This window comes from Pecten maximus, chromosome 2 (assembly GCF_902652985.1).
Source record: "Pecten maximus chromosome 2, xPecMax1.1, whole genome shotgun sequence".
In the NCBI taxonomy this organism is placed as follows: domain Eukaryota; kingdom Metazoa; phylum Mollusca; class Bivalvia; order Pectinida; family Pectinidae; genus Pecten; species Pecten maximus.
Window position 1 is genome coordinate 3,926,080 of NC_047016.1, and position 26,546 is coordinate 3,952,625.

Sequence of the window (26,546 nt, forward strand, 5' to 3'; positions counted from 1 at the left end):
AAATTTTTACAATGCTATTTAATGTCTCCAGTAGAAAGTCTGTATCTGGATCAAAAACAGCACAAACATCATATATTATTATTGCTCAATAAAACATGGATAATGGATTGACCTCTAAGAGATAGGACATCCTGTGTGTAAATACAGTTATCACATCAATATGACCCAATGACATACTTAAAAATATAAATAGAAAACGGCACAACACAGGGAAAACATATGGCATTCATCATGCCAATATCTTGACTAACCTCAGAAACCTATCAAACATCTATATTGTAGATCTCTGCTGAACTATTCAATGTATTACCCACATGAAGATATTCAAAAACCGTTTCTCCAGAGAAATTTTGGTTAATTTTGACATTAGCATGATATTGTATATTAAACTACTACAAAGAGCATACTACCAGACAGACAAGTCATGGTGTCTCAATGTGTAGGGAACCATAGTGTCCACTACAAGGTATACAAGCAGTTGATCTGAAATGACCATCAACTATAATGAGCTAACATTTTACCCGACTAATACTTGGAATCTGTAATACAGTAGTTATTATATTAAGTAATCTCACTTTAAATAAAGGATATCAGTTATAAAATATTAATCTGACTTTAAATGTCTTTACATACATTGTATACTGCATGTATTAGTTTACAGTGTAAAAATGTCCAAATAATGTTTTAGGGATTTAAGATATAACTGCGTTGTACCTACCAAGTTTTCTTCAACATGTTCTCATTGTAATATACAGTTGAGAATTACTTTGTGTAAATCACAGTACTTACAGCAGTATAACGATTTGCCAATGTGTACACAATAAATTGGCCTACACTTCATATATACAGGAATATTCCCTGATCAACCTATAACAGGAGACACCAGAGAGTCTTTGGTGCCCATCATAATGATGTATTGGTTCTATGCAAACTTTTCTGTACCTCTTCATCAAATGGCTTAATTATCAGTTTGTAGCATTGACAAAACAGTCCTTAGAATCTCATGCCTTTATATGGTTATAAAAGCCAAATCAACTTTTACACATATAAGCTGAATCACCTTCTCAGAGTAGCGGAATGGCCTTCTCAGTGTAGCGGAATCGCCTTCTCAGAGTAGCGGAATGGCCTTCTCAGAGTAGCGGAATGGCCTTCTCAGAGTAATCGCCTTCTCAGAGTAGCGGAATGGCCTTCTCAGAGTAGCGGAATGGCCTTCTCAGAGTAGCGGAATGGCCTTCTCAGAGTAGCCGAATCGCCTTATCAGAGTAGCGGAATCGCCTTCTCAGAGTAGCGGAATCGCCTTCTCAGAGTAGGCGAATCGCCTTCTCAGAGTAGCTGAATAGCCTTCTCAGAGTAGCCGAATCGCCTTGTATACTGTTTACCACCTCAGTGGCCTAGACCAGTAAATGACAGTCTCCAGTCGAGATTTCTAGGGCCTAGACCAGTAAATGACAGCCTCCAGTCGAGATTTCTAGGGCCTCATGAAACTGTTAGAGAAATCTATTGATAGCATCTGTTGTAAAGATGTTATCATCAATGGTTCAAATTTTGGCAGTTTACGTTATATTTCTTATGCAAATTATGAAATAAGGAGATTTCCTATTAATACTTAATTTACTTTGAGGTTTCTATTCATGATTTTGTCTCATTAAGGCAACATGACACCTAAAACAGATCAACCTTTACAGCATGGTATATGTATTCTTTGTAACCAGACATACAGATGTAACCCAGATGATGCCAATTAGTCTGTCTAAAGGACATGCATGGTTATAAAATCAAAACTGATACTGGATACACATTTATAGAGGTACTATTGAATGTTGATACATCACAAACTGAGAACGAAAATAACACACTAATCATGTCTTAGTTTTTACTGACTTAATTGATATTAATCATTGACATTAATCATATCTTTTACAGTTTGATATGATGAGTAATACATAAGGTAAAACATTGTAAGTCAGTCAATAATTTCATATCGTATACACTGTTTTTTTATAAACCTTATGATTTATAATATTTAAAGTTTTTTGTTTTGTTTTTTACAGATTAAGCTTCACATAAGAGAGAAGGTAACTCCCGGGCCTTATGCTCACCTCAGTATAACTCAGTATAATCACCTCAGTATAGAACTTTACAGATACAATCACCTCAGTATAATCACCTCAGTATAGATCACCTCAGTATAGAACTTTACAGATACAATCACCTCAGTATAGAACTTTACAGATACAATCACCTCAGTATAATCACCTCAGTATAGAACTTTACAGATAGTATCACCTCAGTATAATCACCTCAGTATAGAACTTTACAGATACTGTCACCTCAGTATAGAACTTTACAGATACAATCACCTCAGTATAGAACTTTACAGATACAATCACCTCAGTATAATCACCTCAGTATAGAACTGTACAGATACTATCACCTCAGTATAGAACTTTACAGATACAATCACCCTCCAGTATAGAACTGTAACAGATACTATCCACCCATCAAGTTAATCCACCTCAGTATAGAACTTTACAGATACTATCACCTCAGTATAATCACCTTCAGTATAGCACTTTACAGATCCTATCACCTCAGTATAGAACTTTACAGATACAATCACCTCAGTATAATCACATCAGTATAGAACTTTACAGATACTGTCACCTCAGTATAGAACTTTACAGATACAATCACCTCAGTATAATCACCTCAGTATAGAACTGTACAGATACTATCACCTCAGTATAATCACCTCAGTATAGAACTTTACAGATACAATCACCTCAGTATAGATCACCTCAGTATAGAACTTTACAGATACAATCACCTCAGTATAATCACCTCAGTATAGAACTTTACAGATACAATCACCTCAGTATAATCACCTCAGTATAGAACTTTACAGATACTATCACCTCAGTATAATCACCTCAGTATAGAACTTTACAGATACAATCACCTCAGTATAGAACTGTACAGATACTATCACCTCAGTATAGAACTTTACAGATACTATCACCTCAGTATAGAACTTTACAGATACAATCACCTCAGTATAATCACCTCAGTATAGAACTTTACAGATACAATCACCTCAGTATAGAACTTTACAGATACAATCACCTCAGTATAGAACTTTACAGATACTATCACCTCAGTATAGAACTTTACAGATACAATCACCTCAGTATAATCACCTCAGTATAGAACTTTACAGATACAATCACCTCAGTATAATCACCTCAGTATAGAACTTTACAGATACTATCACCTCAGTATAATCACCTCAGTATAGAACTGTACAGATACAATCACCTCAGTATAGAACTTTACAGATACAATCACCTCAGTATAGAACTTTACAGATACAATCACCTCAGTATAATCACCTCAGTATAGAACTTTACAGATACAATCACCTCAGTATAATCACCTCAGTATAGAACTTTACAGATACAATCACCTCAGTATAGAACTTTACAGATACAATCACCTCAGTATAATCACCTCAGTATAGAACTTTACAGATACTATCACCTCAGTATAATCACCTCAGTATAGAACTTTACAGATACAATCACCTCAGTATAATCACCTCAGTATAGAACTTTACAGATACAATCACCTCAGTATAATCACCTCAGTATAGAACTTTACAGATACAATCACCTCAGTATAATCACCTCAGTATAGAACTGTACAGATACTATCACCTCAGTATAATCACCTCAGTATAGATCACCTCAGTATAGAACTTTACAGATACAATCACCTCAGTATAATCACCTCAGTATAGAACTTTACAGATACTATCACCTCAGTATAATCACCTCAGTATAGAACTGTACAGATACTATCACCTCAGTATAATCACCTCAGTATAGAACTGTACAGATACAATCACCTCAGTATAGAACTGTACAGATACTATCACCTCAGTATAATCACCTCAGTATAGAACTGTACAGATACTATCACCTCAGTATAATCACCTCAGTATAGAACTTTACAGATACAATCACCTCAGTATAATCACCTCAGTATAGAACTGTACAGATACTATCACCTCAGTATAATCACCTCAGTATAGAACTGTACAGATACAATCACCTCAGTATAATCACCTCAGTATAGAACTGTACAGATACTATCACCTCAGTATAGAACTTTACAGATACAATCACCTCAGTATAGAACTTTACAGATACTATCACCTCAGTATAGAACTTTACAGATACAATCACCTCAGTATAGAACTTTACAGATACAATCACCTCAGTATAGATCACCTCAGTATAGAACTTTACAGATACAATCACCTCAGTATAGAACTTTACAGATACAATCACCTCAGTATAATCACCTCAGTATAGAACTTTACAGATACAATCACCTCAGTATAATCACCTCAGTATAGAACTTTACAGATACAATCACCTCAGTATAATCACCTCAGTATAGAACTTTACAGATACAATCACCTCAGTATAATCACCTCAGTATAGAACTTTACAGATACTATCACCTCAGTATAGAACTTTACAGATACAATCACCTCAGTATAGAACTTTACAGATACAATCACCTCAGTATAGAACTTTACAGATACAATCACCTCAGTATAGAACTTTACAGATACTATCACCTCAGTATAGAACTTTACAGATACAATCACCTCAGTATAGAACTTTACAGATACAATCACCTCAGTATAATCACCTCAGTATAGAACTTTACAGATACAATCACCTCAGTATAATCACCTCAGTATAGAACTTTACAGATACAATCACCTCAGTATAATCACCTCAGTATAGAACTTTACAGATACAATCACCTCAGTATAATCACCTCAGTATAGAACTTTACAGATACTATCACCTCAGTATAGAACTTTACAGATACAATCACCTCAGTATAATCACATCAGTATAGAACTTTACAGATACTGTCACCTCAGTATAATCACCTCAGTATAGAACTTTACAGATACAATCACCTCAGTATAATCACCTCAGTATAGAACTTTACAGATACAATCACCTCAGTATAATCACCTCAGTATAGAACTTTACAGATACAATCACCTCAGTATAATCACCTCAGTATAGAACTTTACAGATACAATCACCTCAGTATAATCACATCAGTATAGAACTTTACAGATACTGTCACCTCAGTATAATCACCTCAGTATAGAACTTTACAGATACAATCACCTCAGTATAATCACCTCAGTATAGAACTGTACAGATACTATCACCTCAGTATAATCACCTCAGTATAGAACTGTACAGATACTATCACCTCAGTATAATCACCTCAGTATAGAACTGTACAGATACTATCACCTCAGTATAATCACCTCAGTATAGAACTTTACAGATACAATCACCTCAGTATAATCACCTCAGTATAGAACTTTACAGATACAATCACCTCAGTATAATCACCTCAGTATAGAACTTTACAGATACTATCACCTCAGTATAATCACCTCAGTATAGAACTTTACAGATACAATCACCTCAGTATAGAACTTTACAGATACAATCACCTCAGTATAATCACCTCAGTATAGAACTTTACAGATACTATCACCTCAGTATAATCACCTCAGTATAGAACTTTACAGATACAATCACCTCAGTATAGAACTTTACAGATACTGTCACCTCAGTATAGAACTTTACAGATACTGTCACCTCAGTATAGAACTTTACAGATACTGTCACCTCAGTATAATCACCTCAGTATAGAACTTTACAGATACAATCACCTCAGTATAGAACTGTACAGATACTATCACCTCAGTATAATCACCTCAGTATAGAACTTTACAGATACTATCACCTCAGTATAATCACCTCAGTATAGAACTTTACAGATACAATCACCTCAGTATAGAACTTTACAGATACAATCACCTCAGTATAGAACTGTACAGATACTATCACCTCAGTATAATCACCTCAGTATAGAACTTTACAGATACTGTCACCTCAGTATAATCACCTCAGTATAGAACTTTACAGATACAATCACCTCAGTATAGAACTTTACAGATACAATCACCTCAGTATAATCACCTCAGTATAGAACTTTACAGATACTATCACCTCAGTATAATCACCTCAGTATAGAACTTTACAGATACTGTCACCTCAGTATAGAACTTTACAGATACTATCACCTCAGTATAATCACCTCAGTATAGAACTTTACAGATACAATCACCTCAGTATAATCACCTCAGTATAGAACTTTACAGATACTATCACCTCAGTATAATCACCTCAGTATAGAACTTTACAGATACAATCACCTCAGTATAATCACCTCAGTATAGAACTTTACAGATACTATCACCTCAGTATAATCACCTCAGTATAGAACTGTACAGATACAATCACCTCAGTATAATCACCTCAGTATAATCACCTCAGTATAGAACTGTACAGATACAATCACCTCAGTATAATCACCTCAGTATAGAACTGTACAGATACTATCACCTCAGTATAATCACCTCAGTATAGAACTTTACAGATACAATCACCTCAGTATAGAACTTTACAGATACAATCACCTCAGTATAATCACCTCAGTATAGAACTGTACAGATACAATCACCTCAGTATAGAACTTTACAGATACTGTCACCTCAGTATAATCACCTCAGTATAGAACTTTACAGATACTGTCACCTCAGTATAATCACCTCAGTATAGAAATTTACAGATACTGTCACCTCACCTCAATTAATATAAAATATAAAGAATCACTTTAACCATAATTGATCCAATCCTATCCTATTCCATTCCTTTGTATATCACCCAGGGTATCTGATCTCCTTTTCAACCCTTACTAATATACTATAAGATAAAGGCAAGCTCATTGTAATAGAGATTCTTTATTTCAACTGTTCAGTATTTATACTTGACAAAGTTCCCCTATACAAATTAAACCTTGAACTTACTGTAGGCGTGACCCTAATGAGGAATCAGGGTATGGTATTACAGTATGCCATCATATGCCCCAAGATACTTTAATAACTACATTTCTTAGACTTGGGAAGGAGTTTTGAAAATTGCAATTCTTCCTTTTTGTCCTGTTTTCTGGGTCTCTAAATTAGAATAATCTTGATACCCCTAACAATGTCATGCAACTTATAAAATTTGGCCAAAACATAATCAATGCTTTTCTTAAATAAGCTTTTTAGACAATACATACATTGTTAAGTAGGTTTACAAAGCCCTCTCTTCATTATAACTGTCTATACATACACTGTACTTAAGGTTTACAAGTCTTTGTCTTTAAAAAAAAACCAAAAAACCCAAAAACAAAAGGGAGAAGAATTTATCATCATCTAAATACTGTAACTGAATCCCATTGGATAATAGAGGCTAAGTAAGATGAAACTTTGGTCTCTAATCTACTAAGCTTCATTGCTAGTTTTTTTTATATCCCAGAGGTAGTTAAAATTATAAATAGTTCATACAGACCACGGACGATATGCACAATGGGAAAAGATGGACGGCAATAGCTCATGGGTGTGCCAAAAATATTAAAACACTTTCTGAGATTAAGAATATCGTATAACCGATATCAAAATCCAAGTCAATGTGGAGAAGCACAGCAATTAAAACACAATATCTAGTGGTGTCCCCGTCAAATCCTGGGTTCTTAACAATCAGTGATGAAGACTTTGATTGAGCAGCACACAGTGTTATGATTGGATGAGTTGGCCGGCCACTGTCCAGTTATGTCCAGCATTGTCCTGAGGATCAAAAGCGTGCTGACCAGCGGTCATAAGTGTATATATTGTTCAGTGTTAGACCACAATTGTTCAAAGGATCTTTTATTAGTGACCGTTATCCAACACCAGGACTATGTACTTGTGCCCGATAATGTCCTGAGAGTCTGACCAGTCTCAAGCATGGCGTCCCAGGATCTACACAGTGTGGAGCAAGTGGCTCTAGGAACAAATTTCAGCTAGCCAGAGGTCAACATTTTCCAAAGTATTTATACAATACTGACCAGCTTTCAGCATTTTCTGAAGGCTCCAGCTGTTCTATTGACCAGCATTGCCTCAAGGAATTAAGCTGTGCCGACCAGTGACCAGCATTGTCCCAAGGACCTAACTTCTTCTGTCTCTGTCCATCTGCAACTGATCAAACAGAAATTTCTCAATAACAGGGATCAATTTCTTTCAACAGAGATGTGTGGTAATAATGAGATATAAATTGTTGACATGTAAACTAATTCAAACTTATAGTAGTGAACTCAAGATAAATAGCAGATACACTGATAGTAAAGGGAAATCCCTCACGTAGCTTGTGAATGACGGGACTGTCATAACTTTGGTAATCACTTGAATCAGTAAATATAACATTTGTCTACATACTTGACACAAAATACATCAATCAATGATGTGATCATGTATAATAATAGAGCTTTTTATTCAATGATGCTTACCACCAACACATTCTTACCTGTATCAAGACCTACATTGGACAGCCAACTAATATTGTTGTGAATGATTTACCTGTATCAAGACCTACATTGGACGACCACTAAAATATTGTTGTGAATGACTTACCTGTATCAAGACCTACATTGGACGACCAGTAAAATATTGTTGTGAATGACTTACCTGTATCAAGACCTACATTGGACGACCAGTAAATATTGTTGTGAATGACTTACCTGTATCAAGACCTACATTGGACGACCACTAAAATATTGTTGTGAATGACTTACCTGTATCAAGACCTAACATTGGACGACCAGTAAAATATTGTTATGAATGACTTACATGTACCAAGACTTACGTTGGACGACCAGTAAAATATTATGAATGACTTACCTGTATCAAGACCTACATTGGACGACCACTAAAATATTGTTGTGAATGACTTACCTGTATCAAGACCTACATTGGACGGCCATTAAATGAGTTACATCAGAGAACCAGGCTGCTACATTTACGTCCTCCTTCTCATATCTTTTTATGAACTTGTGTTCGATTAATTTCTTGTACTTGGGTCTTTTCTTATAATCTTTAGTTAAACTGAAAGTTAAAGCATAGCAACACTAAATTATGATTTAAAAATAAATAAATTTGTTTTTGTTTTTTTCTCTTAATCATGTGATTTTTAATTATCCATTCTGGTCTGGTTAATGTTGTGTACCTTGCCGGGACAATAAATGGTTTTATTATCATGTATAGTCAAAAACAATATCTCGGTACTTGGGCAGTGTTTATGAAATAAATGTTGCCATACACCTCCCTATTTGGGAGAACAATTTCTGATTTATCAGTACAACTTGTTTTTTATTTATAATTTTGAGAATCCGATGAGTCTAGCAGAATGAAGTGCTTTCAATGTTGTTTTGAGATACCAGTGTCCCAAAGGACATCTGTTGATGTTCTTTTGTAAGGCTTGAAATTTTAAGCATTCACAATACTGCCGTTGAACCCTATCTGTGGACAATGAAAGTCAACTACAATTACAATCAGTATCAGTTGTACATTATCCCACACAATCTAACAGCAGATTCAGGGAGTAAAACTTTTCTTTATTGGACATCTCCTTCATGAAGTAGGTTGGATACCAACTTGTTGTGCATGTGTCTGGTTGTATACAGGGGTTCTCCATGTAGGGAGAATTTAATCTTGAGATATATATGCACAGACAACTATATCCATATGATTGAATGAAAATTGTTTCTTTATACAGATGGTTGATTAGTTACTAGGAAGATTCTTTTAGGTTAGAAAAACATGTTTGTACATTCTCAACAAAAAGGCCATGATGACAAATATTCCTGACTACCACCGACTTTGCTTCACCTTGAAAAATATAAGTACGCATGTTTGGCAAACTTTTTGTAAATAACACCTAGACTATAAGTGGGCCCATTTAATGCTAGATGTGATTATTTGAACATTCCCCGGATGTGAGGAAACCACAACCTTAAATCGAACTTCAATTGAACGATGACACCGATGCTGATGAAGATTGTAGGTTTAGTCACATGGTGATACATATGTACACAAACACTCAGGGGTAGCGAGAGTCACCATAATACGAGTGGATCGCATCACTGGATACAATCAATTATCCCGAAGTGTAAGACAGGGTTCAACGCCAGTAATTCAGAAAGGTGGCGTAACTTTTATACCCTGACCAAATCTATAGAGGGTATATCATAACCTGTACTTTATAAGCTTATGTCAGGTTCTGTAACCCATATAATTCATATATTTCTAGTATTTCAACATTTTCAGTGATGTATTAAACCCACCAGTCTCTAACAAAGGAGCAGAACTCGTGTGAGAAGTCCTTCCCTGGGGGCAGTAATGGTGGGTCTTCTTGAAGGACTTTTGTTAATACTTCAAAGTCAGTTTTACAGTTCTTGTACGGAAACTCTCCTGTGGCCAACTCAACCTGAAAAATATCAATACCTCATACAGCTAAAAAATACAAACATTTTATTATATCATGATGATGCTATTTTTTTCATTTTGGAGGACAAATGAACAACAGGTCAACTGGGTCAAATCATAGGACACTGATCTTATACAGGAGGGCCATCTCACTGCACATGGAATGAAGTAAGAAGCTCATGGGCCTTAATGGTCATGTGACTCTAATGCCCTTGTACTTTTGTAGTATAAATACTCAATAGAAAGTATAGCGGCACAGACCAACCAGAGAAATAATAACACTTGGTCAGGACCAACTTGGGATCATTGAACTCAAGCCTAAGCTGAATCCCACCGGTGGAACTTGAGAAGACTTTTGAAATAGGTGTTGCCATGTCAAAGCTTCTACGAAGCTGAAAAATAACATTTCCTTGGCCCCCTTCCATAACATCCTCACCAATTTCCAGCCCAATGGCACCAGTGGAACTGGAGAAGTTTGAAATGTGTTTTTCAAGATGGTCTCTATGGATTTTGAACAGACACGAAAAAATAACAACACTTGGTTAAGACTATCTTCGGATCATTTGAGGTAAGTTAGAGCTGAATCCCACTGGTAAAACTTAAGAAGAAGTTTGAAATATGAAAAGTTTACGCACTGCGGACGACGATTGACAAAGCACAATGACTTTAAGTTATCCAGACCCTTCGGTTCAGATGTACTAATAATAATAAACACATCAGTAAATCAGCACAATCACTGTGGACTCAGTCACAAGAACGTTTGATACTTACTAGTGTGATGCCCAGACTCCAGACGTCTGCCCGGATATCATAATCAGGTCTTTGTGGGTCAGGTGGGTCTATCCGCTCGGGCTAGGCAACAAAGAAATCAGCAAAAATAAATACCAGTATATAAATATTTCAGAGGAAATCACTGATTATAGTATATGGTTCAACAACAAGAATGGTCAACTACGTATACCCAATAGTTTTATTTTTACCATACTGGTAAATGGAAAGAAACAAGGACTACTCTGATAAACACAAAAAAATACTTCCTGCTGGTAAACCAAAGGAATGGTACAGTAGTTAAAAGGAAAGGAATATTTGACTACCCTGGTACAGTAGTTAAAAGGAGAAGAATATTTGACCACCCTGGTACAGTAGTTAAAAGGAGAAGAATATTTGACCACCCTGGTACAGTAGTTAAAAGGAGAAGAATATTTGACCACCCTGGTACAGTAGTTAAAAGGAGAAGAATATTTGACCACCCTGGTACAGTAGTTAAAAGGAGAATAATATTTGACCACCCTGGTACAGTAGTTAAAAGGAGAAGAATATTTGACCACCCTGGTACAGTAGTTAAAAGGAAAAGAATATTTTACTACCTGGTACTGTAAAATTAACAGTTATTAAAAGGAGAAGAATATTTTATTAATCTGGTGAACAAGAAAAGGAATTAAATTCAAAACATGACCACACAGACTGTCAACTATGATAATAATCACTCTATAAATGTCTATATACAATCTGTAAGTCCTTACCGCCATGTAAGCTGCACATCCTGCACTCCTCGTCTTCGCCTTTGAGTCTACAAGGCGGCCGCTGATGCCAAAGTCACATAACTTCACGGTACCTCTCTCATCCAGCAATATATTGGATGGCTTTACATCTTGGAAAGAAATGATAATTTATAAATAAATATTTTTCCAGTAGATTAAACCTTATAACAGTTCAGTTTTATATTTTTAAATAGTTCAGATGTATATATTAACACAAGAGGCCTCACCTGATCCAGTAAAACATTTAGACACATCACATGCAGATTTGAATTACTTTTATTGATTTGAAGATTTACTTCAATATGTTTACAACCTAACAATACAGAAAATATGGTCACTTAATACTTTTTATCCAGTCTATTCTTTAGTTTTGTAAATATCTCCTTGACATTGATATCCACCCTTCTAAAACTGCACAGCTACATGTCACTAAAGCCTTTGAAAGGTCATATACTAAATCAACTTGTACATATCATAACACTACAGGCTTAATGTCAACACTATGTAGTTATGCTCAAGGTCAAGATATAGGTCACCAAATGTCACAAGTCACATTGGTCCTGTTTTAATAAATGTGGTTAACATCTCAAACTTACCGGGCTATCAGCGACACGTTCTCTAGACTTTAATGACTATCAGTGACATGTTCTCTAGACTTTAATGGTTATCAGACATGTTCTCTAGACTTTAATGGTTATCAGTGACATGTTCTCTAGACTTTAATGGTTATCAGTGACATGTTCTCTAGACTTTAATGGTTATCAGTGACATGTTCTCTAGACTTTAATGGTTATCAGAGACATGTTCTCTAGACTTTAATGGTTATCAGTGACATGTCCTCTAGACTTTAATGTCTATCAGTGACATGTTCTCTAGACTTTAATGGTTATCAGTGACATGTTCTCTAGACTTTAATGGTTATCAGAGACATGTTCTCTAGACTTTAATGGTTATCAGAGACATGTTCTCTAGACTTTAATGTCTATCAGACATGTTCTCTAGACTTTAATGGCTATCAGTGACATGTTCTCTAGACTTTAATGGTTATCAGACATGTTCTCTAGACTTTAATGGCTATCAGAGACATGTTCTCTAGACTTTAATGTCTATCAGTGACATGTTCTCTAGACTTTAATGGTTATCAGTGACATGTTCTCTAGACTTTAATGTCCATCAGACATGATCTCTAGACTTTAATGGCTATCAGTGACATGTTCTCTAGACTTTAATGGTTATCAGACATGTTCTCTAGACTTTAATGTCTATCAGTGACATGTTCTCTAGACTTTAATGTCCATCAGACATGATTCTCTAGACTTTAATGGCTATCAGTGACATGTTCTCTAGACTTTAATGGTTATCAGACATGTTCTCTAGACTTTAATGGTTATCAGAGACATGTTCTCTAGACTTTAATGGTTATCAGTGACATGTTCTCTAGACTTTAATGGTTATCAGTGACATGTTCTCTAGACTTTAATGGTTATCAGTGACATGTTCTCTAGACTTTAATGGCTATCAGTGACATGTTCTCTAGACTTTAATGTCTATCAGTGACATGTTCTCTAGACTTTAATGGTTATCAGTGACATGTTCTCTAGACTTTAATGTCCATCAGACATGATCTCTAGACTTTAATGGCTATCAGAGACATGTTCTCTAGACTTTAATGTCTATCAGTGACATGTTCTCTAGACTTTAATGGTTATCAGTGACATGTTCTCTAGACTTTAATGGTTATCAGAGACATGTTCTCTAGACTTTAATGGTTATCAGAGACATGTTCTCTAGACTTTAATGTCTATCAGACATGTTCTCTAGACTTTAATGGCTATCAGTGACATGTTCTCTAGACTTTAATGTCTATCAGAGACATGTTCTCTAGACTTTAATGTCTATCAGAGACATGTTCTCTAGACTTTAATGACTATCAGAGACATGTTCTCTAGACTTTAATGTCTATCAGTGACATGTTCTCTAGACTTTAATGGCTATCAGAGACATGTTCTCTAGACTTTAATGACTATCAGTGACATGTTCTCTAGACTTTAATGGTTATCAGTGACATGTTCTCTAGACTTTAATGGTTATCAGAGACATGTTCTCTAGACTTTAATGGTTATCAGAGACATGTTCTCTAGACTTTAATGTCTATCAGACATGTTCTCTAGACTTTAATGGCTATCAGTGACATGTTCTCTAGACTTTAATGGTTATCAGACATGTTCTCTAGACTTTAATGGCTATCAGAGACATGTTCTCTAGACTTTAATGTCTATCAGTGACATGTTCTCTAGACTTTAATGGTTATCAGTGACATGTTCTCTAGACTTTAATGTCCATCAGACATGATCTCTAGACTTTAATGGCTATCAGTGACATGTTCTCTAGACTTTAATGGTTATCAGACATGTTCTCTAGACTTTAATGTCTATCAGTGACATGTTCTCTAGACTTTAATGTCCATCAGACATGATCTCTAGACTTTAATGGCTATCAGTGACATGTTCTCTAGACTTTAATGGTTATCAGACATGTTCTCTAGACTTTAATGGTTATCAGAGACATGTTCTCTAGACTTTAATGGTTATCAGTGACATGTTCTCTAGACTTTAATGGTTATCAGTGACATGTTCTCTAGACTTTAATGGTTATCAGTGACATGTTCTCTAGACTTTAATGGCTATCAGTGACATGTTCTCTAGACTTTAATGTCTATCAGTGACATGTTCTCTAGACTTTAATGGTTATCAGTGACATGTTCTCTAGACTTTAATGTCTATCAGAGACATGTTCTCTAGACTTTAATGGCTATCAGAGACATGTTCTCTAGACTTTAATGTCTATCAGTGACATGTTCTCTAGACTTTAATGGTTATCAGAGACATGTTCTCTAGACTTTAATGGTTATCAGAGACATGTTCTCTAGACTTTAATGGTTATCAGAGACATGTTCTCTAGACTTTAATGGTTATCAGACATGTTCTCTAGACTTTAATGGTTATCAGAGACATGTTCTCTAGACTTTAATGGTTATCAGAGACATGTTCTCTAGACTTTAATGGTCTATCAGAGACATGTTCTCTAGACTTTAATGGTTATCAGACATGTTCTCTAGACTTTAATGGCTATCAGTGACATGTTCTCTAGACTTTAATGTCTATCAGAGACATGTTCTCTAGACTTTAATGGTTATCAGTGACATGTTCTCTAGACTTTAATGTCTATCAGAGACATGTTCTCTAGACTTTAATGGTCTATCAGAGACATGTTCTCTAGACTTTAATGGTCTATCAGTGACATGTTCTCTAGACTTTAATGGGTATCAGAGACATGTTCTCTAGACTTTAATGGTTATCAGTGACATGTTCTCTAGACTTTAATGTCTATCAGAGACATGTTCTCTAGACTTTAATGGCTATCAGTGACATGTTCTCTAGACTTTAATGGTTATCAGAGACATGTTCTCTAGACTTTAATGTCTATCAGTGACATGTTCTCTAGACTTTAATGGTTATCAGACATGTTCTCTAGACTTTAATGTCTATCAGTGACATGTTCTCTAGACTTTAATGGTTATCAGACATGTTCTCTAGACTTTAATGTCTATCAGTGACATGTTCTCTAGACTTTAATGTCTATCAGTGACATGTTCTCTAGACTTTAATGACTATCAGAGACATGTTCTCTAGACTTTAATGGTTATCAGACATGTTCTATAGACTTTAATGGTTATCAGTGACATGTTCTCTAGACTTTAATGGTTATTAGTGACATGTTCTCTAGACTTTAATGGTTATCAGAGACATGTTCTCTAGACTTTAATGGTTATCAGAGACATGTTCTCTAGACTTAAATGGCTATCAGAGACATGTTCTCTAGACTTTAATGGTTATCAGTGACATGTTCTCTAGACTTTAATGGCTATCAGAGACATGTTCTCTAGACTTTAATGGTTATCAGACATGTTCTCTAGACTTTAATGGTTATCAGACATGTTCTCTAGACTTTAATGGTTATCAGTGACATGTTCTCTAGACTTTAATGGTTATCAGAGACATGTTCTCTAGACTTTAATGGCTATCAGAGACATGTTCTCTAGATTTTAATGGCTATCAGTGACATGTTCTCTAGACTTAAATGGTTATCAGACATGTTCTCTAGACTTTAATGGTTATCAGAGACATGTTCTCTAGACTTTAATGGTTATCAGTGACATGTTCTCTAGACTTTAATGGCTATCAGAGACATGTTCTCTAGACTTAAATGGTTATCAGAGACATGTTCTCTAGACATTAATGGGTATCAGACATGTTCTCTATACTTTAATGGTTATCAGAGACATGTTCTCTAGACTTTAATGGCTATCAGTGACATGTTCTCTAGACTTTAATGGTTATCAGTGACATGTTCTCTAGACTTTAATGTCTATCAGTGACATGTTCTCTAGACTTTAATGGCTATCAGTGACATGTTCTCTAGACTTTAATGGTTATCAGACATGTTCTCTAGACTTTAATGGCTATCAGTGACATGTTCTCTAGACTTTAATGGTTATCAGTGACATGTTCTCTAGACTTTAATGGCTATCAGACATGTTCTCTAGACTTTAATGGTTATCAGTGACATGTTCTCTAGACTTTACTGGTTATCAGACATGTTCTCTAGACTTTAATGTCTATCAGTGACATGTTCTCTAGACTTTAATGGCTATCAGAGACATGTTCTCTAGACTTTAATGGTTATCAGTGACATGTTCTCTAGACTTTAATGGCTATCAGTGACATGTTCTCTAGACTTTAATGGTTATCAGTGACATGTTCTCTAGACTTTAATGGTTATCAGTGACATGTTCTCTAGACTTTAATGGTTATCAGACATGTTCTCTAGACTTTAATGGCTATCAGAGACATGTTCTCTAGACTTTAATGACTGTCAGACATGTTCTCTAGACTTTAATGGCTATCAGTGACATGTTCTCTAGACTTTAATGTCTATCAGACATGTTCTCTAGACTTTAATGTCTATCAGTGACATGTTCTCTAGACTTTAATGGCTATCAGAGACATGTTCTCTAGACTTTAATGGCCATCAGTGACATTTTCTCCAGACTTTAATGGTTATCAGTGACACGTTCTCTAGACTTTAATGGCTATCAGTGACATGTTCTCTAGACTTTAATGGCTATCAGTGACATGTTCTCTAGACTTTAATGTCTATCAGAGACATGTTCTCTAGACTTTAATGTCTATCAGAGACATGTTCTCTAGACTTTAATGGCTATCAGAGACATGTTCTCTAGACTTTAATGTCTATCAGTGACATGTTCTCTAGACTTTAATGGTTATCAGAGACATGTTCTCTAGACTTTAATGGTTATCAGAGACATATTCTCCAGACTTTAATGTCTATCAGAGACATCTTCTCTAGACTTTAATGGTTATCAGACATGTTCTCTAGACTTTAATGGTTATCAGACATGTTCTCTAGACTTAAATGGTTATCAGACATGTTCTCCGTGAGACTCCTATATCGGTATCACAATATGTGACAGGTCAAATTTTTCCTCCATTCTTATCAATGTGGTATGCATGGTTATATGATCGCTATTCCAAGCAATTTTCATCAATATCTACCGAGAAAAGTGTAACAGATGATGCCTCATTACAAAAGGCCACATGATGAGTCTTCAGTTAAGGTGAAAAACAAAGAGAATCACCAACAATTAAATGGTCTTCAGGTATTCAACCATCTGTACTCACCTCTGTGTATGACCCCGTGTTCCTCTTTCAGATAATTTAATGCTTTTACAATCTGAAACAGTACATAAAACATTTTCAAAATCTATCACACAATACATTAAAATTTACATCAAACATCACATCATGGGGTTAGATCTAGCTCCACCTTGTATGTGGTAGTATTTTATATATCTGAGATGCTCTACCACGATAAAAAGAAGCTAATTGTATATTACGTGTACACAATACTAAGCTCACCGCTACTGCCATCTTTCCTAGAATTGCCTCTGGAATCGGTCGTTTGGTTTTCTTAAGGAGTTTGTCTAAACATGTAGACATGAGTTCCATACAGATCCATACCTCGCTCTGAAATCATGCAAATATAAATCACATCATTCATATCTTCAATTAGTTTTTAATCTAAGGGGATTTGAATTTGAAATAATCAAATAAATATAAAGAATACATAGAAATATCTTTTAAATTGATTGCTACTGCTTGTTTAAAACAGAAAAAATACACACTGTTTGAATATCATCAGGTAATTACTGTATGAATGACTTACATCTGTTATATTAACAGAGGGGTAATTACTGTATGAGTGACTTACATCTGTTATATTAATAGACAAGCAATTACTGTATAGATGACTTACATCTGTTATATTAACGGAGGGGTAATTACTGTATGAATGACTTACATCTGTTATATTAACAGAGGGGTAATTACTGTATAGATGACTTACATCTGTTATATTAACAGAGGGGTAATTACTGTATGAATGACCTACATCTGTTATATTAACAGAGGGGTAATTACTGTATGAATGACTTACATCTGTTATATTAACAGAGGGGTAATTACTGTATGAATGACTTACATCTGTTATATTAACAGAGGGGTAATTACTGTATGGATGACTTACATCTGTTATATTAACAGAGGGGTAATTACTGTATGAATGACTTACATCTGTTATATTAACAGAGGGGTCATTACTGTATGAATGACTTACATCTGTTATATTAACAGAGGGGTAATTACTGTATGAATGACCTACATCTGTTATATTAACAGAGGGGTAATTACTGGATGAATGACTTACATCTGTTATATTAACAGAGGGGTAATTACTGTATGGATGACTTACATCTGTTATATTAACAGAGGGGTAATTACTGTATGAATGACTTACATCTGTTATATTAACAGAGGGGTAATTACTGTATGAATGACTTACATCTGTTATATTAACAGATGGGTAATTACTGTATGAATGACTTACATCTGTTATATTAACAGAGGGGTAATTACTGTATGGATGACTTACATGTTATATTAACAGAGGGGTAATTACTGTATGAATGACTTACATCTGTTATATTAACAGAGGGGTAATTACTGTATGAATGACTTACATCTGTTATATTAACAGAGGGGTAATTACTGTATGGATGACTTACATCTGTTATATTAACAGAGGGGTAATTACTGGATGAATGACTTACATCTGTTATATTAACAGAGGGGTAATTACTGTATGAATGACTTACATCTGTTATATTAACAGATGGGTAATTACTGTATGAATGACTTACATCTGTTATATTAACAGAGGGGTAATTACTGTATGAATGACTTACATCTGTTATATTAACAGAGGGGTAATTACTGTATGAATGACTCACATCTGTTATATTAACAGAGGGGTAATTACTGGATGAATGACTTACATCTGTTATATTAACAGAGGGGTAATTACTGTATGAATGACTTACATCTGTTATATTAACAGAGGGGTAATTACTGTATGAATGACTTACATCTGTTATATTAACAGAGGGGTAATTACTGTATGGATGACTTACATCTGTTATATTAACAGAGGGGTAATTACTGTATAGATGACTTACATCTGTTATATTAACAGAGGGGTAATTACTGTATGAATGACTCACATCTGTTATATTAACAGAGGGGTAATTACTGGATGAATGACTTACATCTGTTATATTAACAGATGGGTAATTACTGTATGAATGACTTACATCTGTTATATTAACAGAGGGGTAATTACTGTATGAATGACTCACATCTGTTATATTAACAGAGGGGTAATTACTGGATGAATGACTTACATCTGTTATATTAACAGATGGGTAATTACTGTATGAATGACTCACATCTGTTATATTAACAGAGGGGTAATTACTGTATGAATGACTCACATCTGTTATATTAACAGAGGGGTAATTACTGGATGAATGACTTACATCTGTTATATTAACAGAGGGGTAATTACTGGATGAATGACTCACATCTGTTATATTAACAGAGGGGTAATTACTGTATGAATGACTCACATCTGTTATATTTACAGAGGGGTAATTACTGTATGAATGACTTACATCTGTTATATTAACAGAGGGGTAATTACTGTATGAATGACTTACATCTGTTATATTAACAGAGGGGTAATTACTGTATGAATGACTTACATCTGTTATATTAACAGATGGGTAATTACTGTATGAATGACTTACATCTGTTATATTAACAGAGGGGTAATTACTGTATGAATGACTTACATCTGTTATATTAACAGAGGGGTAATTACTGTATGAATGACTTACATCTGTTATATTAACAGAGGGGTAATTACTGTATGAATGACTTACATCTGTTATATTAACAGAGGGGTAATTACTGTATGGATGACTTACATCTGTTATATTAACAGAGGGGTAATTACTGTATGAATGACTTACATCTGTTATATTAACAGAGGGGTAATTACTGTATAGATGACTCACATCTGTTATATTAACAGAGGGGTAATTACTGTATGAATGACTCACATCTGTTATATTAACAGAGGGGTAATTACTGGATGAATGACTTACATCTGTTATATTAACAGAGGGGTAATTACTGTATGAATGACTTACATCTGTTATAAAGGTTCCGATACATTGCACTATAAAGGGATAGTCATGACACTTTATAACCACGTCTAAATCCATGATTATTCTTTTATTTTCCTCCTTATTTCCAGATCTTCTCATTTGCTACAACAAAGCATAAATAAACCATCTGAAATGTAAAATGTAAAAGCGACAAAATTGTTAAAGAATGATAAAAGCATTTTCAACTATTTTGTGACATCTATTTTTTTGTATACCTTACATTTATTTTGAATTATTTCAATGGATAATAGCATTTTTTATTTGGTGTCAGAAAAAATATATGATATAGTCAAACAATTTCTATTTTTTTCATAGTACAAGATAGGTGGTACACACTATTACATTGAAATGCAATTCTATGGTTGTTATTACATAGGAAATGACTGGTCGAAGGGAGATAATTCTTTTTAATTGTCTGGCAAAGGTAATCACTGCCAATACATACTTTGACAGCCATCAAATGATTTGTCCGCTTATGTCTCATCTTCACCACATGGCCACATGTGCCATGCCCAAGTTCTCCCAAGTGTTCCAATTCACTTATTTCTGTAGGATATTTCTTTGAAAAGAAAAGGTAATAACAAATATTAAAATAAAACTAGAAAATGTCTTTCAGTTATGAATGTCTCAAATGCAAAATAACTAGAAACAGTCTGTATTTTTGATAATATTTTTGATCATCAATTAAAATATTAAAGCAGATCATTTTCTAATTATTTATTTGAATGTTATGGCTTTGAATAGATCTAACCTGTCTGTCTAGTGTGAGGATCCCAGTCTGACAGTACCCCTTACCTGTCTGTCCAGTGTGGGGAGCCAAGTCTGACAGTACCCCTTACCTGTCTGTCTAGTGTGAGGATCCCAGTCTGACAGTACCCCTTACCTGTCTGTCCAGTGTGGGGATCCAAGTCTGACAGTACCCCTTACCTGACTGTCCAGTGTGGGGATTCCAGTCTGACAGTACCCCTTACCTGTCTGTCTAGTGTGAGGATCCCAGTCTGACAGTACCCCTTACCTGTCTGTCCAGTGTGAGGATCCCAGTCTGACAGTACCCCTTACCTGTCTGTCTAGTGTTATGAGGATCCCAGTCTGACAGTACCCCTTATCTGTCTGTCTAGTGTGAGGATCCCAGTCTGACAGTACCCCTTACCTGTCTGTCCAGTGTGAGGATCCAAGTCTGACAGTACCCCTTACCTGTCTGTCTAGTGTGAGGATCCAAGTCTGACAGTACCCCTTACCTGTCTGTCCAGTGTGAGGATCCCAGTCTGACAGTACCCCTTACCTGTCTGTCTAGTGTGAGGATCCAAGTCTGACAGTACCCCTTACCTGTCTGTCCAGTGTGAGGATCCCAGTCTGACAGTACCCCTTACCTGTCTGTCCAGTGTGAGGATCCCAGTCTGACAGTACCCCTTACCTGTCTGTCTAGTGTGAGGATCCCAGTCTGACAGTACCCCTTACCTGTCTGTCCAGTGTGAGGATCCCAGTCTGACAGTACCCCTTACCTGTCTGTCCAGTGTGAGGATCCCAGTCTGACAGTACCCCTTACCTGACTGTCTAGTGTGAGGATCCCAGTCTGACAGTACCCCTTACCTGTCTGTCCAGTGTGAGGATCCCAGTCTGACAGTACCCCTTACCTGTCTGTCCAGTGTGAGGATCCCAGTCTGACAGTACCCCTTACCTGTCTGTCCAGTGTGAGGATCCAAGTCTGACAGTACCCCTTACCTGTCTGTCTAGTGTGAGGATCCCAGTCTGACAGTACCCCTTACCTGTCTGTCCAGTGTGAGGATCCCAGTCTGACAGTACCCCTTACCTGTCTGTCCAGTGTGAGGATCCCAGTCTGACAGTACCCCTTACCTGTCTGTCCAGTGTGAGGATCCCAGTCTGACAGTACCCCTTACCTGTCTGTCCAGTGTGAGGATCCCAGTCTGACAGTACCCCTTACCTGTCTGTCCAGTGTACATCTGACAGTACCCCTTACCTGTCTGTCCAGTATGAGGATCCCAGTCTGACAGTACCCCTTACCTGTCTGTCCAGTGTACATCTGACAGTACCCCTTACCTGTCTGTCCAGTGTACATCTGACAGTACCCCTTACCTGTCTGTCCAGTGTACATCTGACAGTACCCCTTACCTGTCTGTCCAGTGTACATCTGACAGTACCCCTTACCTGTCTGTCCAGTGTGAGGATCCCAGTCTGACAGTACCCCTTACCTGTCTGTCCAGTGTGAGGATCCCAGTCTGACAGTACCCCTTACCTGTCTGTCCAGTGTGAGGATCCCAGTCTGACAGTACCCCTTACCTGTCTGTCCAGTGTGAGGATCCCAGTCTGACAGTACCCCTTACCTGTCTGTCCAGTGTGAGGATCCCAGTCTGACAGTACCCCTTACCTGTCTGTCTAGTGTGAGGATCCCAGTCTGACTCATTATTTCTTTGTATCTCCTCTCTATTTCTGCACTGTAAAACAAAGTATATAGAATCAAGCAAATGTCATTATTTTCTAAAAATAATATAATATAGTACCAAGGTACCGATCATGTAGTATATATGCTTAAAGAGTTATTTCCCTTTAGGAATTAACAACCATACAAAACTCTGCTTCTATCTGACCTTAATATGCATTCTCTCATTATTAATTCTGTTTAAATCCATGTAAAAATAGTATAAAATAAGGTTCTGTAGAACTGACCTATTTGGTTGTTGAGGAGGTGCTGGGAAAGGCGATCTGCCATGTCCCTGCATGGTCAGAAACGATCTGTCTGGTGGTCTGGGTATGGCCCCTGTTAAACTAGGTCGGTCCATCGGTCTTGGGGGCATTTGGCGGTGAGGTCCAAAGTTCCGAAGATTTTCTCGGTCTGGAGAAGGAGCTGAACTGGAACGTGATGAGGCACCTAATTCTTGAACTATTGAAGAAAAAAGTTGTGAAGCTAAAGTTGAAAAAACATCAGGTATATGTGCACTTAGCCCACCATACTATATCCAAATGGTTCATTAGAAGAATTTATTTGAAGATTTTTACATATCTGATCCTTTTTATCTAAATGGTTTGTCAACATAATTCATTTAAACTCTTCTGACAGGTTTATCGACTTACTGTCCATACCATAGATCATATACATATCATGTTATTATATTATGATGAGGTTCACATTAATAAAAATCCATCATTCAACTGATTGATGTTTTAAAAAAAGGAATATGCAATTGTTCAAGCAATCCAGAGAAAATTATGTTTCAATTTCAACTCAATATTAAAATGTAGCATAACATAGTGTAATGTCTGTCAGGATGTACATTACTTCTGATGACGACACAGAATGCTAAGGTAAAATATTTACTATTTTAATAAACCAGACTTTCTGTGATTCTTATGCAGTGTTTACAAATAAAATATACTAATGCCTTTAACGCATACATGTACAGATATTTATGTATACTGCACCAATGTTCAAAGGTTTTAATGGGAATATAGAATTTACTTGTCATCCATAACCAATATATAAAAATAGCCACAGATTTTATGAATACACATGACTTAAATTTATAATACCAATTCTATAATCAACCAATTCCCAGGAATGATATGTTTTGCATGCATTTATATTGATACTGTGAGGTAAAATTATAATATGTATATTAATATATATACATGATCACAATCAGAAAGTAGTCTTTTAAACTGGAAAGGCCAGCAATTTATATATAGAATACATGTACTTTCCAGAAGTGTGAAACTATGGGAAACCCCCCTCGAAATTACCTGGAATCAATATAAATACCATTACTATTACTAATGCGCCATGTATATACTTACTTAGGTAAGCAACATGAACTCCAGGCATCAGAACATATACATAGTCATATATATACTAGTATATCTATATATATGTAATTGGTACAATGTAGGATTTGGTTACATGGATTCAACTTTTGGATATAAGTGTATAAAAAAAGTATATATAATCTAAACTTATATTTAAAGGTAGTTTTTTCTCAAATTACCTCTTAAATCATATTCTTATTCTCTACACTTCACCCTATAAATTAAATCACCCATCACAGAAACTAAATTATCAATTTGATATGATACAAAAAGTAATTGATCTGTTTGTGATTTTGATTCCACATCTTCAGGTCAGATGGTTTTCAAAGTAGTGTGCTAATAATTTAACCATACAAAATAAGTTTTATCAACATGGAGAAACATTTATGGACAATAAATACAGATGATGCCCTTTACCAATTAATATACAATTGTGTATAGCGAACAAGCATAATTCAGCTCACACCGGATTACGATGAAGTATATCAGGCTTCTATATATATATATATTGTCCCCCAGAAAGCAGTACATAGAACAGCATTGATGCTATGGAGGGTACTATATATCCTGGTCATCATCAACAAATTATCAAAAAATATATAAGCTAATTCTGGACTGTAAATGATCATGTTGGTCAATATTAATTTGTTTTAACATTTTTGTGGTCCCTAGCAGGTTTACGCAAGTAATTTTGAGTATATTTTTATCATTCTGAACACAAAATCAGTCTCCTATTTGGTATTCAGTTGGAAATTTTAAGGATTGAGGAAGTATTTTTATTACTATATATAATATTGAGAAACATTCCCTGAAATTTCATTCTTGGTGTCAATAGGTGATTAATTTTGAGAATCGATGCAAACCATGTTCACTGGTCAGTGTTTGATATTAAGAACTGAACAAACTGCTATATACATAAGTACGTTGTATTATATATATGTAATAGAACCTTAAAAATCATAACATAATCATATTTTGTAACTGCCCTACAGGGCATTCAGTTGACCCTTGACTTTTAGCAATTTCAGAAGTCAAATAACTATTTCTGAGAAATCTGAAGGGTCAAAACATATGTCAAATAGACAAGTCCCTTCAAACCTAAGAGTCAGATCTCATTTTGGGCAGGGGAGTCAAAAACATACTCTCAGGGGGATGCCCTGGTCCTAGAGTAATTCTGCCATCAAATAAAAATGTAAAACCAAATTTCAAAGTCCGCTGAAAAGATGTGGCATTAAAAGAGGTTTTAATAATTTCTAATGCAATTATTCTCGATATACTTCTAAATATTATACAGTCTACTGTATCTATAGCTATCAAAATCCAAGTGGCACTAATTATGAAATTGCCAATCATATGGCTGTTGCATATCTCTTGTTGTAGGATCTACATGCAGTAGTCCTATTATACAGATTTCATTCGCTTCCGGGGATCCCCTCCTTGGTACATTTGAAGCACACGGGACATATCTAGTCTTATATTATACATGGTTATTTCTGACTATTTTTTATGATATAGGACTAGACATATTCCTGTGTTTGAAGCCTTATAAGTGGTTCCTAAAAACGAGATTTTGTCATTCGTTTACCAACAATCTGGCAAAGACACACATGGTTTTGTTCACTGAAGGGAAAACATACAGTAAAATCTATGCTATAAACACATTTCAAGATCATAGAATGACTTCACATTCACAACAAAACATTCTGTGGAACAGAAATTCTTTCAAAATAGAACTGGTAATCCGTGAAATAGCAGAAACGTCAATTTCGACAAGACAGCTTTGTTTTGGTCTCACATGAACTGACCCGTACATTGTCGTGGTCTCCGGGGACTGGGATTAGCCGATTCTCCGGTTCGTTGATATATTACTTCAGATCCACCTAATCGCTGAGATTTGTCATTTTCCGATTTAATTCTTTTTCCTAAATCGTCCATTCGCTGTTGCAAGGAATATGTAGACGACATCTTGGATCACATGATAAATAAATCTCTTTTCAGGGCGATTCTAAAATAAGGGTTTATTACG

At 35.6% G+C, this 26,546-nt stretch overlaps 1 protein-coding gene across 3 annotated transcripts; it reads right to left on the minus strand.

Annotated features, from left to right (window-relative positions):
• Window positions 1-26,530, minus strand: LOC117345321 (dual specificity mitogen-activated protein kinase kinase 7-like). 3 transcript variants are annotated; one of them, XM_033908392.1, is made up of 20 exons: window positions 26,326-26,530; window positions 23,387-23,600; window positions 23,088-23,154; window positions 21,147-21,260; window positions 20,684-20,803; window positions 17,994-18,101; window positions 17,757-17,808; window positions 11,977-12,104; window positions 11,225-11,305; window positions 10,312-10,454; window positions 8,924-9,073; window positions 6,442-8,170; window positions 6,340-6,369; window positions 5,528-6,075; window positions 4,838-4,911; window positions 3,640-4,080; window positions 3,508-3,537; window positions 2,591-2,782; window positions 2,516-2,559; window positions 1-2,167 (listed from the first exon to the last, which is right to left on the minus strand). In XM_033908392.1, the coding sequence occupies exons 1-11, from the start codon at window positions 26,483-26,485 to the stop codon at window positions 8,929-8,931; spliced, it is 1,332 nt and encodes a 443-aa protein (XP_033764283.1). In that variant the 5' UTR covers window positions 26,486-26,530; the 3' UTR covers window positions 1-2,167; window positions 2,516-2,559; window positions 2,591-2,782; window positions 3,508-3,537; window positions 3,640-4,080; window positions 4,838-4,911; window positions 5,528-6,075; window positions 6,340-6,369; window positions 6,442-8,170; window positions 8,924-8,928. The 3 variants fall into 3 exon arrangements, with proteins under 3 accessions (XP_033764283.1, XP_033764288.1, XP_033764295.1); XM_033908397.1 differs by lacking the exons at window positions 2,516-2,559; window positions 2,591-2,782; window positions 3,508-3,537; window positions 3,640-4,080; window positions 4,838-4,911 and having other exon boundaries at window positions 1-2,153; window positions 5,646-6,075; XM_033908404.1 differs by lacking the exons at window positions 1-2,167; window positions 2,516-2,559; window positions 2,591-2,782; ... (3 more) ...; window positions 5,528-6,075; window positions 6,340-6,369 and having other exon boundaries at window positions 6,895-8,170; window positions 26,332-26,530.
• Window positions 26,531-26,546: the final 16 nt, after the last annotated feature.

Coding starts and splice junctions, on each gene's coding strand:
- LOC117345321 (XM_033908397.1), bottom strand. CDS start 26,485: ATGTCGTCTACATATTCCTTGCAACAGCGAATGGACGATTTAGGAAAA. Junction 20,804..21,146: donor ATCATTTGATGGCTGTCAAA/GTATGTATTGGC, acceptor GCTTTGTTGTAG/CAAATGAGAAGATCTGGAAA. Junction 9,074..10,311: donor TGCTCCTTTGTTAGAGACTG/GTGGGTTTAATA, acceptor TTTAACTTTCAG/TTTAACTAAAGATTATAAGA.